The sequence below is a fragment of the Taurulus bubalis genome (assembly GCF_910589615.1).
Source record: "Taurulus bubalis genome assembly, chromosome: 4".
NCBI classification, from domain to species: Eukaryota; Metazoa; Chordata; class Actinopteri; order Perciformes; family Cottidae; genus Taurulus; species Taurulus bubalis.
In genome coordinates this window covers 12,166,874-12,180,630 of record NC_136592.1, presented here as the reverse complement: position 1 = coordinate 12,180,630, position 13,757 = coordinate 12,166,874, and the positions used below count along the sequence as shown (strand labels likewise).

The window sequence follows — 13,757 nt, the reverse complement described above, 5'->3', positions numbered from 1 at the left end:
GACTCTGCAACTGGGGGACTTATAGGAAAACACACTTGTCTCTGCCAACAGATAAAACAAACCTATAGATCACATATTCTCTACCACCCTCTCATATCCATTCTTAGATTTACAGGGTGACTTGGTGCCGCACAGATGTGGGGAGACTTTTTGTAGATTCAAGGCTCTAAATTTAACCACTGACATACATCCCTTCCCCTCCCTCTCAAACCCTATCATTCAGCCGAGGTGTTGGAGGAAAGGATGGTTGAAATATAGCCCGAGGTCAGACGTGAGTGGGGGATGGGCTGGGGGCCGGGTTGCTGCTGGGATGGGATGGGAGTACAGGGGGGGGGGTCCCTTGAGCATTGTTGGGCCTCGGAGAAAAAAACATGGAAGAAGAGGTGGGATGGTTCATGAAAGTAGAATGGGGGGGGCTTTTTTGGCAGCAGCATCACTATTAAAGGAACAGGGTCGAGATAGACGGCAGACTGCTGAGGAACAGTGAGTCACACTGTGGAGGAGAGAAGATCATTCAGGATGCCAGAGCCAGTCAAAAAAGCAGGTAAATGTGCTGATTCAGCTAGTTTTGAAAGTGTTGTCATAATGTTTCCTTAACAAATGGAGAAAAACGTACAGTACATTGTTTAATATTAGCTTAATCCTGTTGTTAGACTACATTCCTAAGAAAGTCTACATTGACCTGTTTTAAAAAACTTTGAATTTATCGAGATGCTGCAACTGAATGTCTAATTGTTTTACTTCTTCTATGCAATATTCTCCTGAAACACACAGTTCTTCTAAGAATCTAACTATGTGATATTACAATATGTGTTAGACGATACACTGCTGTGCTGGGCCAGGCCCCTCTTAAGCAACTGTAAACCACAACCAAACTCAAGATCACTTGAGCCCTGCACATAGTGTTCATGATAAACAGTGATATACTGTTTGACTGTTCGCAGAATAATGAGATTATTACATTTCACACAAACATTTTCCAGTTTATATCAAGTTGTTTAATTGTATTACTACATTGTTCTTTAAGTGACTATTTGTGCCATTTTGTCACAATTAAAAGCAATTTTTTGCCACTTACAAGTATATATTCTACATTGGTGTAAAAGTAGTATATCACTTGACTTAGAAGGTTTATCGACAGACAATACAATCTGTAAAATAGAGAAATTAAATTTCCATTTTTATATTAGAATAAAATTAAAAACAAGATAGAATAAAATTAACTTGTTCGACTCCACAGGGACACTGAAGTAACAGTAGAAGATAATATATCAAGTCATACATGTGTTTATAACACTGTGAAACAAGGCATTATGCTATATAAACTACTATAACTATGACTTGTATTGAGACAAAAATGAAATAGGGTGGTCGGTTAGATGTCCTGAATGTAATAACAAAACAGTAGATCAGGTCAAGAAACTGTAGACACTTCCAACACATAATACCATGACTTAGTAAAGTAGCTTAGTACGAATGCTAACGTAGCCAGTAGCTAAAATCACAACATACTATGTGTAATTATCCATGCTTAGTTAAAAGTGTTTGCAAGTGGCATGATAGTACTCTAAGCCCCTTTTGGATGTGTCAGGAACTCAGTCGTACCTCGCATGATTGGTGGAAACATTGTGTCACGTGAAATCGACACTGTCACATTTGTGTCACATCATTGCATTCACAAAATGCACCGCTGATCCAAAAAATGTCCAACAAGATTCCAACTTGACAAATGAGTTTCCACAGTCCTCCCCTCGCCCCCCAACTTGTTGTTTGTAGAGTGACGACATATCACATATCAGATGACACATTGCAGCCCAAAAGGCCAGCTTGTGTGTGCTAAGACTTTTAGTGCCGTGGATTTGTTCAGGAAAATAACAGTTAGGATCGTCTTGCGCCCTGGCATTATTAGCAATCATTATCAACACTAATAAACAGGATGATTTTCAGAGTTTTGAACTCAGAGTTTTGAAATATTGCAATAAGCATGGGTTGCTTTGAAGTATAAAATATGTATACTGTAGCATCTGTAATTAATAGTTCTAAAACAACATTGTATGAAATGACAATGTGACAATGTGAAAGGGGTTACTTGTAATGATGAACCAAGAGAGATAATTATCACCTGAATCCGCAGCTCGCCTCAGTGCCGTACGTTAAACCGTATTGTTTCACCGTCCGACACGCAGCTTTACCGTTTTGGTTCACTTTCAGCTCTCCCACAGCATCATTTTCAGCCAAAAAGATCTTAAAACACACTGTACACTACCAAAGAAGGCCCGAAAAGAAAGTTAATGTTGGACTTACATTCATCAGTTGGAAGCAACCGCGACTCTAAGTTTGTGATAATGTTGCTCTTTAATTGCTGGCTGTGGAAAAAAGTAAACTTTTTGCTGACAAGTTCACCATATCAACCTTAAAAAATCAGGTTTGAGACTAAATGTATGCATTCTTACATGCATTGCACTAACAACATGGGGACCCACTCATGTAAACAGTGACTCAAAGCTCCACTGGTACCAATCCGCTGATTCATTATTATAGTCAGATAAAACATGGAGCAAATAAAGCGACAATAAATAATACAATTAAATAAATTGAAATAGAAACATGATTTCATACAAGAAAGTCTTCAAAACAACAGTAAATCATTTTAAAGGTCACACGTTGGTTTAACTTTGCAGGTATAAGTTTCTAAAAAAACAAAAGTCATCCCTAAATTGGTAATATCATTTTTAAACTTGTATTAACATAAAACAAGTGATTGTAAATTAATAAAGAGCTTAGATAGAGCTATATTATGGTCACTTAATGGCTAAAATCTTATGTTATTCAATATTATTTTTTCAAAACAATATTTTTGAAAGTATACCCACTAAATATTTCTGAACCGTGATTTACCATTTCATTTCATATTGACTGCAATTAGGAGATTCCTTTTACTTCAAATGTGGTAAGAATGTATGAAAGGTAGCGGGCAGCGTGAGTGATTGACGGCGTGACAAGAGCTCGCTGGCAGCAGACAGGCCCGTTCACTCTCTGCCCCCAGAGTCACAGAAATAGAGTCCAGTTAATCCCACGACTATGATACCTGCGCCGCTGTAGCAGCTGAAGTATGCCAGCCTTATTTATTAGTCCAGTACATATGTATGCTATATATAAACGCATAAGGTCATCTTACAACACACGTTTTTTTTGTTCAGTACATTGAACTGTTTCAGACTCTGGATATGTATATCTGAATTAAGCCAACACACATTGCATGATCCAAACACCTGCGGCACTCGCTGTTTTTAGGTCCTTTTCAAAGAAGACAAGTGTTGAAGAATGACTATGCATGTTTGAAAACGTTTCAAAAGATAAAAAGACCTTCCTACACAGCAGGAAAGGCAACAGCTGGTGTTTTACACAATGAGTGTAAAACTTATTAGTAATAGACTGACACTAGACACCATGTATTGTTTTTTCCCCCATTTAGAATCACAATCCATACCTGTTACTATTACTGAAAAGCATAGATAGTTTTTTAATTGTGTACATTTTACACACTATACATAGGTACTCTAAAGGTACTGCATTGTACTTAACAATATGTTATGCTAATTTGTACTTCCACTACATTTAATGGGAAAATATTGTAGTTTTTCTAACAGCTATAGTTATTTGGCAGATTAATATTTGACATACAAAACATATCAGAACAACATCAGTATAGTATAATGCCTTGTTATAGATTAAACTAACATACAATATAAAGATTACTTAAAATGAGTTACACACTGGCCACTAAAATGCTGCTTATGTATCAATAATAATAATATATTATACACAATAAAACAATCTGCATGATGACTAATTTTACTTAAAGTACATCTAGCTGATGACACTTTTTACATTGTGTTTTTTTACTATAGTGAAAGATGAGTATGCATAACACAAAAACCATGTGAACAGGCTCCTGAGGTCACATTGCAAACACAAGGACACTCTCCAAGGACACCACTACTGAGCTGGCATTCGAAGGAACACCTTTACATTTTTCAGCAACCTAATTTATTGGTCTTCATGTTGAATAACCTTTGAGGTTTTTCCGTCCTTTTAATAACTTTTAAACTTTTAAACTATTTGCTTTCCCTCGCTCAATACTTACATTTACTATTTCATGACTCCCCACATTTACTATTATCTTGTTAGTGCAGACTATGAAAGTGAATACCAAGACTGCACAAATGAGATTTATTATGAAGCCAGATCTTGGTGTTTTGAGACACTATGTGTTGACTGCAACAGGGTAAATGTATTGGTTTTCAGCTAGCCCCACCCAGTGTGCTGCAGACTGTACAACACTGTACTTGTTCAGCACATGAGCAGCTTCGCTCAGCTTATGAGCCTTCTGCTTCGTCGTGTGCTAAAACATGAATGCCTCCCCCCCTCTCCTTCTCTCTCTTACCTGTTGCGTTGTTCTTTTTTCAGGCGTGACGTTTGTTTGTTGATGGAAACTTCCAAGATTATAGCTTCAAATAACAAAAATCTTCATTGTATTGACAATTCATTCAAGGTGCAAAGAGTATAATCACTGTTACCTGTTACTTGTTTTTTTCTCACTATGTCAAAAAAATATTTTCAATGTCCGCTTATCAATTATACTATGTGTGTTTTATCCTTACATTATTTGATTACACCCTTAAAGCAGATATATTAAAACAAAGTCACACTTAAAAAGGCTCACTATTCATTTTGAACCCACATTCCATCTTCAGTTTCAGCATTTGCCAAGAAACCAAAGACTCAGGAGGCAGAGGAGGGGTCCTCTGTGGTCTTTGAAGCAGAGACTGAGAAGCCTGATGCTAAAGTAAAATGGCAGTGCAACTCAAAGGACATTTCCAGTGGCGGCAAATATTTGATCACAGCTGACGGAAACAAGCACTCCCTCGCTTTAAAAGCTATTACCAAGGAAGATGCCAATGTCTATGCAGTGATCGCTGGGGGGTCAAAGGTCAAGTTTGACCTGAAGGTCATATCAAAGCCAGGTGGGAGACTTTGATGCTGCAGCTGTGTGTTTGAGGTCTCTGCTTGCTCACCTGCAGGCTGTGTCGTCACAGAGCACAAAATATAGCACTCAATGCAGAAAACCACTGAGGCAGTAAATACTTGATGCACTGCATGCACTTAATGTTTCGGCACACAAATTCACATTCTGCACATTGTGACAGCCGCTCAGCGACAAGCCTCTGAAACATCTTCGTGTGGTCTATCTTTAAGAACTATTTGCTCTTATATGAATAGTTTGACATCTTGGAAAATACTCTTTGCTGTTAAAGTTTGAGTGTTTAGATGATGGGTTATATGAGGTACTTAACTATAGTCAGTGTATTACCTACAAAAGTTTGAAGAAGCAGACAAGAGTACAAACGGATCACTTGAAAGCATTTTTTGGGGTTTGGCTTTTCGTTAAAGTGGCTAAAATATGTCTTGCAGCTGCCCTCGTCCACAGCAGTACAGAGCTTTTCTCCAGGGTTGGTACTGCTGTGTGCTTCTTCAAACTGGGGATGTGCCGATTGCAGTCTACCAAATGTAATACACTGACTATGGATACCTCATCCAACCCCATTTGAAAAGACCCCAAAAATCTGTATGGGTGAAGCCAGCTGGCAGACAGATAGCTAGCTTAGCATGAGGACAGAACGCAAAAGAAAACAACTAGCCTGGCTCTGTCCGAAAGCAACAAAATCCACAAACCAGCACTTCTAAAGTTCACTAATCAACACGTTTTGTTCCAAAGTGTAAAACAAGAAAGCTTTTTGGGGCTTGACATTTTATATTAAACAAATGAGACACAACATGCACTCAAAATGTCAAACTATTCCTCTAAGGATCTGGATATTTCCTTTCACTGGCTTAATCACAATCATTTTGTCCAGCACTTTATCACATCTACAGAGCACCACTGTTCTGCATGCTGCAGTGACTGTGTGCTAAGTGTGTCAAACATCAACGTGTGTGCCATTAGTCTGTCATTGTGACCCGCTGAGGTCGTTTGTTTGGATTTGATAAGGTGGAAACAAATCTTGAAGAAAGGCAGCAGACTAATGGCCCAGTGTGCTACAAGAGACATCCCACAGCTGTCCGTGGCCCACATCATAGCCACCCTTACTCTGTCTGCACAGAGACCTTGACCCTCACACCAGCACATTATTTCCTCATGAGTAACCACCTCTTGACTGGTGCTCAGGATAGGCATGAGAGGCAGCTGATAACTCATGGAAAATCGTTCAGCCATTCAAAGATGATAAGACAGAAGAAATATTTGGGCGATAGACGTTCACCATAGAGTTCTTTCACAAGCCATAAAAGAGTTTACGAGTATCAAATAGATTCAACTGTAGACATTTAACTGATTATTGTCTTTGGTACACTAAATATTGTCATGTTAAGTGCTTCTCAAAGTGAAAATAAAGACAAAACAAGTTCTGCTGGTTACACATATTTTCTATGATTATAATTTAAGTGTGACATATTCACCTTTTTGGAGCTGACTACTTGTTGATAGGGGTGCAATGTACGGACCCAATATTGTTCATTGTACCTCTTACTTGTGACCTGTCATCTCCGTGGTAACACAGAAGCTCCCGTTGAAGCCCCGGCCGTTGCACCCGGGGAGACTGTTGTTGAACCAGAACCGGCTCCTGCTCAGCCTGCAGCAGCACCCACTGAGGACCAGACCGCTGCCCCAGCACGTGATGCTCCTCAAGCTGAGGGTGAGTTACTTCACCCTTTCCTTTTTCAGTCACTGATGTACACCATACTGCTCATCATAATGTCATAATCATTGACTTAAGCTTTTCCTGGAAATGTCAAACATGACAACACATTGCAGTCTAAATGTACATTACAGGCCATGTTTATGTTGCATTGGCCCAAGGCATTGGGCTTAGCTGCCATTTATGTCTCCTAGTCTATATTTTGACACATATGAATAACATATAATTGTTTGATTATGATCCCTGAACTTCATGTTGTGGTTTTCTGCTCTGAACTTGTTGTTGTTCTTTATCCAGAGGGACAACCTCCGGACACCAGACAGGACCTGACTGGACTCTTCACAGAGAAACCCAAGAGTGGGGAGGTGACTGTGGGTGAGTGGCTTTAAATGCAGGAATATGTAGACAATAATATGTTTGTAATAAGTATGTCATATTGTGTTGATTATACTGTCTTAACAAGGTTTGACATGAGTATTTACACCTTTATTATTACATTGTTTCAGTTCAAACTCTGAGCTATAAAGGTATTGTGAAATGTGAAAAGAAGGAAACTTGATGGAAAGAAAATTAAAGTGTGATACATGTTAATGGTGCTTTTTATTAAAAACTACCATTTGTCCCAAATTTTTGATTTAGTTTTTTTATTTTCTAAACTTAAACAGTATATACATCCTAGATCCAAGCGAGAGCATTTATAGGTATTTTTATGCATAGAGATAACATGACATACTGCATTGGATATAGGAATCTGAAGGATAAATTGCTAAGCCACATGGTAAATTCATCTTTTGTGCAGGTGAAAACATTACATTTGTGGCCAAAGTGAATGCTGAGTCGTTGCTGAAGAAGCCCACCATTAAATGGTTCAAAGGGAAGTGGATGGACCTCGCCAGCAAGTCTGGAAAACACCTGCAGCTTAAGGAGACGTACGACCGCAGCAGTAAGGTACTGTAGACCAACTGCAGACACTAAAACAGGAACAAAGACATTGTATCTTGAGACACATAATATATGTCCGATGACATGTAATTCTATTGACGAAATACATGATATGTACTTGGTCAATTGAATTAGTCCAAAAAATGCAATATGTAAAGTTTTTCTTTCAGGCAACAAAGGTGTTTTGCAAGTATTGCCCTTCTCACCCTTAGTTTTGCAAGCTCTTGCCTCATCCTCATAACATGATGAACCGCAGGCACGTAAATGCCAAAACAAACTTTTACAAGGAAAGTCAGCAGGGAAAATCAGTGGCACAAAAAATAAATAATCTGAAACTCACTAATGTTATACACATGAAGCATACGTACGACAAGGTTTTGAATCAAAGATGGTCGCCTCACACCTGTTGTGTTAACCGTCTCATGTCTCTCCTCATGCATGCTTGCAGGTCTACACCTTTGAGATGCAAGTCATCGAGGCCAAGCCGAATTTTGCTGGAGCTTACAGATGTGAGGTTGCATCCAGGGACAAGTTTGACAGCTGCAATTTTGACTTGGTTGTACATGGTGAGTGGGCCTGTTGTTAGTGCGTTTGTGGCACTCATTAGTATTGTTTCTCATATCAATTCAGTCACTAACAGAATTATCTTGTATTTCAGAGGCTTGTGCTGCTGAAGGTTTTGACATAAGGACAGCTTTTAGGCGCACGTAAGTTGTATATGTTGTAGGAAAAGAACGTTTGGTCACATTGAAATCGATTTCATGCTGATTGATTAGTTTACCGCTGGACAACATTTATTAATAGTGTCAAACTGCTTATTTTTCATGAAAAATGTTGTACTGACACTGAACAACTTGATCAGTTCCAAACAAACTCATTTTTAACTAATCATTGTATATTACAAGTGTTGATTCATGCCCTCAGTTAAATGTATTTATTTTTTATTCAAAACTAAAATCAAACATATTTAGTCATATTTAAAGTTTTAAAATCCAAATTGTTTCTTAGGATAAAAAGCATTCATACAAACTCTGATGAGAAATCTATGACAATATTTTAGGATTACAAATTAGACTTTATTCTGCTCCAGTGCTCAATTAATATCTGGTGATCTGAAATTGATTTAATATGAAGTTTATTTTTCAAATGAGATAAAAACAAACCTGTAAAACATAGCAGCAACATTATCTATTATATTTAATAATGTAACAGATTAATACAATTGCCAAACTTTAGTTAATTGACCCTCGTGGAATATTGCTATGTTTTGTGTAACAAGTAATTGTGGAAATGACCTATTAGGAACGAAGCCGGTAAGAAGAGAAGTGGACCACAATCAAGGTAGTAAAGGGGGTTTGTTGCAACAATATTGGCTTGCATTCAAACTCTAAGGATTCTGATTGTCAAAGCACAGAGAAACCAGGACCCGGATAAGAGGCTCTGTCTCTCTTCTGTGTCCTGTTTCTTCTCTGAATCAAGTCAAACAGAACCAGTGTTGTGGATGGTGCAGCCTCCAATCTGCTGCATTTTGAGAGATGGACCACGGAACAAAGACCAGAGAGATTTGAGAGGACTCAAATAAAAAAAAGCTTTGATGTAGTCGCCAACTATAGTGGCTGTCATTGTGTTAACCTTTGACTTAGGCAGATCTGAATACGTTGAGATTTGGTTATTAAATGGCTGATGGCTGCACTGCTTGCAGCCATCAGCTCTCTCTGATCTGCTCCTGGGCCTCAATCAAAACAGCAGAGCCAGCTGCAAAAACAGCGACCCAGCAGAGTGAGCTTTGACGCTGGTTTGATCGTACTGAAAGGGCAGGATGTGCTAAGACACACAGGCTTTTCAGTAAATGAGCTCTTCCACAGGGTTGCCACATAGAGGAAGTGCAGCTCTGGTGTGTTGTAACTTCACCACATAAACCAGAGACTCAGCTTCTAATCCTGCTGTCGGATCAGAGACAGGAGACAGGCGGACAGTCAAATCTATGCCCTTGTCTTTATCTTTCATCCCAATGATTAGAGTCGAGCAGATCCTATGGAGGCCGTTGTTTTCTTTAACCTTGAGTGTTTGTAATGTTCTTGCGCGGATGGCTACTGCTGCTCATGGCTTAATAATTGGACATTTTGGGAAATATTAATTTGCTTTCTGAGAGTTAGATCTGAAAATTGAGAGCAATGTCAAATGTGTGTTAAATTTGAAGGTTGAGCCAGGAGGTGATTCATTTAACGTAGCAGGACTGGAGGCAGGGAGGAACAACTGGCCTGGCTAGTTAACGGTGACTTACGGTAAGGTAATGGCTGCAAAGGTGCACGTACAGCACATAACCACAACATCCCCCGTCCACCATACCCCTTTATCTCTCTTCCCCCCTGTTTCCTGTCTGCCTCTTCACTGTAAACTAAATAAAATTAGCTTAATGGCCAACGGAAATCACATTTTTTTATTTATTTTTTTTATAGTAGAAACATTTTTTATTATTATTGAAAGGAAGAAGAAAATGATCTTTGCAGGAAATATCATAAATGCTCCTTTTTCCACTCAGCGACTGGGTAACAATTAAACAGACAGGCTGTCCGTAGCTATATCGAAATAAACTATAATTCATATGTAACCCATTTAATCAATTCTTAAGTAATCCACATTTGTAATCCTTATGGTGAGTCACGACAGGTGACATAGAACCACACAGTCTATGTCGGACAGAGGTCAGAGTGGATTGGTTGGTCTCTCGTCTTCCTCGTTATAACAATATACTATTTTGTCTTGTTATAATGTGCAACGTTTCACGTTATAACAAGATCACACAAAACGTTATGAGGGGATACTAGTATTACAGAATGGAGGTTACTGCTTCATGCAAATAGGGTTTAACATAAAGCATGATTGGCCTATGTAAATACGTTCTACCACCTGCTATTACAGCACGTTACTCCCTGTAAAACCAGAACATCTTTTAATGCCTGAGTTATAATGTCTGTGTTAATTAGAGTCCTGGTAGCAGATATTTTAACTTTGGTTAGAGCCAAGCTGGCTGGCTGTTTCACCCTCCTCCAGTCTTTACGTGAATCTCTCTCTCAGCTCTGGTTCTAGTTACCAAACAAACATAAGAGTGTAATAAATGCATGTGTATTTCCCAAAGTGCCTAATGCTGTTCCTTTAAACATGGCAACACTTGTCTCTGCAGCAAAACATCTGCTTGTATATGCACTTGTTTTATCCATCAATGCACTTTTCAGACTACAGAATGACCAATCCAAATTGTCTTTTTTAATCCATTTGAATATTTGCATTGTACAGTATTGTTCCGTATCTCTTTTACATATTGGAGCATGAGTTAACAGGAAATGATTATTCATATTGTATAAAAGTCTAGAAATGTGGATTTGTTTTATTCTGTGCTGTTGATAATTTTTGCAGTAGTAATGATGGAAATGAAGACTCAGGAGAGCTGGACTTCAGTACCTTATTAAAAAAAAGGTAAACAATAACAAAATAGTGACAGCATTTTTGCAGACTTCAGACAAATGGAACAATATTTACTTTGCTTTTTATGATCTGTTTCTGTCTCATTCTTTCTGGACCATCCTGCATCTTCAGAGAGTAAGCTACTTCTGCATTTACACTAAAAGCTGGAATGATAACATATGATAATTTATCTGCATGCATAAACGCTTGAGGACAATGATAAATTAGGGAGAATTGATTCAAATAATTTAAATGATCTGCCTGTTAAAATACAATTAAATACACACGCAGCAATATAAATCCTAATTGTCCACCATCAGATAGCTAGTCACCCTATTTTAGCATTGTAGTTCTAGTGTTTTTCTCTTTCCTGTATGCTGTTGATGGTTTTCTCTGACTTTATGAGCACTCTTTTTCTCACAATTTGCAATATTCCCTCAGAAACTCAAGTCACCTTCCCAAAGCGTCAAAAAATTGCAAAACACTCATTGTCCTATGTGCACAAATAAATTGGACAGCATATCAAACACCAAACACATAATTAGTTATTTATTTATTCATGCATGCTTCCCTGCAGTTTAACAACTAAAATAATATGAAATTATTGTTAAATGCATGTTTCTAATATGCTGATAGTGTTACTGTTAATATGCTGTGTTTAAACGTATCTGGTTTGTTTTGCCATGTTGGGTTCTTCCTTTGAATGAGCAGCAGTTTCTTAAAACCCTCAAATCGGTAAGAAACTGCTGAGTAGCGTAGGAAAACGTTGTTTTTCATACATTAATCTGTCAGGATTCAGTTATTTACAGTTATGTATTCATTTACTAATTTGTTACATGATGTTGTACCCTGAGTGTTGATTAAATAGTATTCATCATTTTGACAGTTTGTTCACCATATTTGTAATCTTGATATTGAGGTGCAACAAAGTGCTCAATCAGCATTTTATTCACTTGGCCAATCAGGACAAAAGCCAGCAACTTGCAGCAAGCCAAATATCAGAAACATATACGCAACAAGAACATATTTACAGAAAGAAACACAGACAGCTTGAACACAAGGAAGAAAAGAAGCTGCAGGCACATGGCCTCTCACAAAGGCTGCCAGGTGATTGGCTGAGCTAGAAAAGTTGCTGAGGGCATCTAGTGGACAGGTGAGGTAAAGACACGTCGACTAATGAGAGGTAGAGAGAAGAAGGAGGAAGGGGAGGAGAGCACAGATTGTATTCCTGCTTTCAATAGTTATTCTTTCATGTTTTTTCAGACCATATAATATATATATATATATATATATATATATATATATATATATATATATATATATATATATATATATATATATATTATATATACATATGGGCCATGCAGAAATCATAAATAGACAATTTGCTTAAATTAGTTAACAAGAGGGCTTTAATATACATGCCATTTTTTTGGCAATGCAAGAATTTTGAATCTTTATATATAAAACACTTGTTATCTTTATTACGTCATTTGATGTGCTATAAGAAAGTAAACCTGTTATGAAGTTGACTAATCATCAGTTGTTTGTTAGTTACTCAGTAATAGTTTATAGTGAATTAATCATGAATAAATTAAGATATTGTGAGCCGTAATCTGTTACTGAGCATGTCAGTATTACTTTACTTTTGTTATAGCCTATTTGCTTCAGAATATTAATTTTAAACTCTGGTTGGTGTACGTGTATTAGAGCCGTGCAGGTGAACACAGAGCCGGACAAAGATGTCTGGAATGTTCTCAGCCATGCTCCTTCTTCAGAATATGAGAAGATTGCTTTTCAGCACGGCATTACCGACCTGAGAGGCATGCTCAAGAGACTGAAGAAGATGAAGACGGAAGAGAAGAAAAGTGAAGGTTTGTGCCGAGGTCTTAGGCTGTACTTGGTCTAATTCACACTGTAAAGTTAGGACCTAATTGTAACTTTAGAATTGTATGTTTACCTTCTCTGAAACTTAGCTTTCCTCAAAAAGTTGGATCCAGCTTATCAAGTAGCTAAGGGAAATAAAATAAAACTGGCCATTGAGGTCGCCAATGCAGATGTTGAGGTGAAATGGCTGAAGAACGGGCAAGCAATTCAACCATCTGCAAGGTTCGTATTTAGAGAGACGATGCAAACTAATCACCTTAACTCAATAAAAAATTCAGTAGCAAACTTAAATTATGTTGATGAACCTTCTTTCTTATTTGCTTCTGCTTTCATCAATATATTCATCAACTCCTCCTTCATTACATCCATAGCAAGTAAGTGTCAAAGCACAATATAAAATGTTTCAATGTTCTTTTGGATTTGAAAAAAACAACTGCATATGAACTCTTTCCCAAACATAAGTGCTATTTCTTCAACTTCTTGTTTTCAAGTTATAGCTCTGAAACAAAGTATTTCCAATGTGTAAACGTCTTCCTGGTCTTTATAAAGGTACATCTTTGAGAGTGTTGGCAACATGCGCTACCTCACCATCAACCACTGCTCCTTGGCAGATGATGCCGCATATTGCTGCTTGGTGGGAGAGGAGAAATGCACCACTGAGCTCTTTGTTAAAGGTATTAAAGGTTGCGGGGAAATTCACAACAT

The 13,757-nt window shown here is 37.9% G+C and overlaps 1 protein-coding gene across 1 annotated transcript in view; it reads left to right on the top strand.

The window, feature by feature from the left end:
- Positions 1 to 519: 519 nt before the first annotated feature.
- Positions 520 to 13,757, top strand: part of mybpc3 (myosin binding protein C3) — a gene marked incomplete at its 5' end in the record, with an annotated part of 29,533 nt that continues 16,295 nt past the window's right edge. Inside the window, 11 exons of the mRNA XM_079217516.1 lie at positions 520 to 544; positions 4,758 to 5,027; positions 6,621 to 6,755; positions 7,056 to 7,133; positions 7,558 to 7,706; positions 8,149 to 8,266; positions 8,359 to 8,407; positions 11,118 to 11,177; positions 12,837 to 13,039; positions 13,142 to 13,274; positions 13,602 to 13,726. Coding sequence (XP_079073642.1) covers positions 520 to 544; positions 4,758 to 5,027; positions 6,621 to 6,755; positions 7,056 to 7,133; positions 7,558 to 7,706; positions 8,149 to 8,266; positions 8,359 to 8,407; positions 11,118 to 11,177; positions 12,837 to 13,039; positions 13,142 to 13,274; positions 13,602 to 13,726 — 1,345 coding nt within the window. The remainder of the gene's footprint in view (positions 545 to 4,757; positions 5,028 to 6,620; positions 6,756 to 7,055; positions 7,134 to 7,557; positions 7,707 to 8,148; positions 8,267 to 8,358; positions 8,408 to 11,117; positions 11,178 to 12,836; positions 13,040 to 13,141; positions 13,275 to 13,601; positions 13,727 to 13,757) is intronic.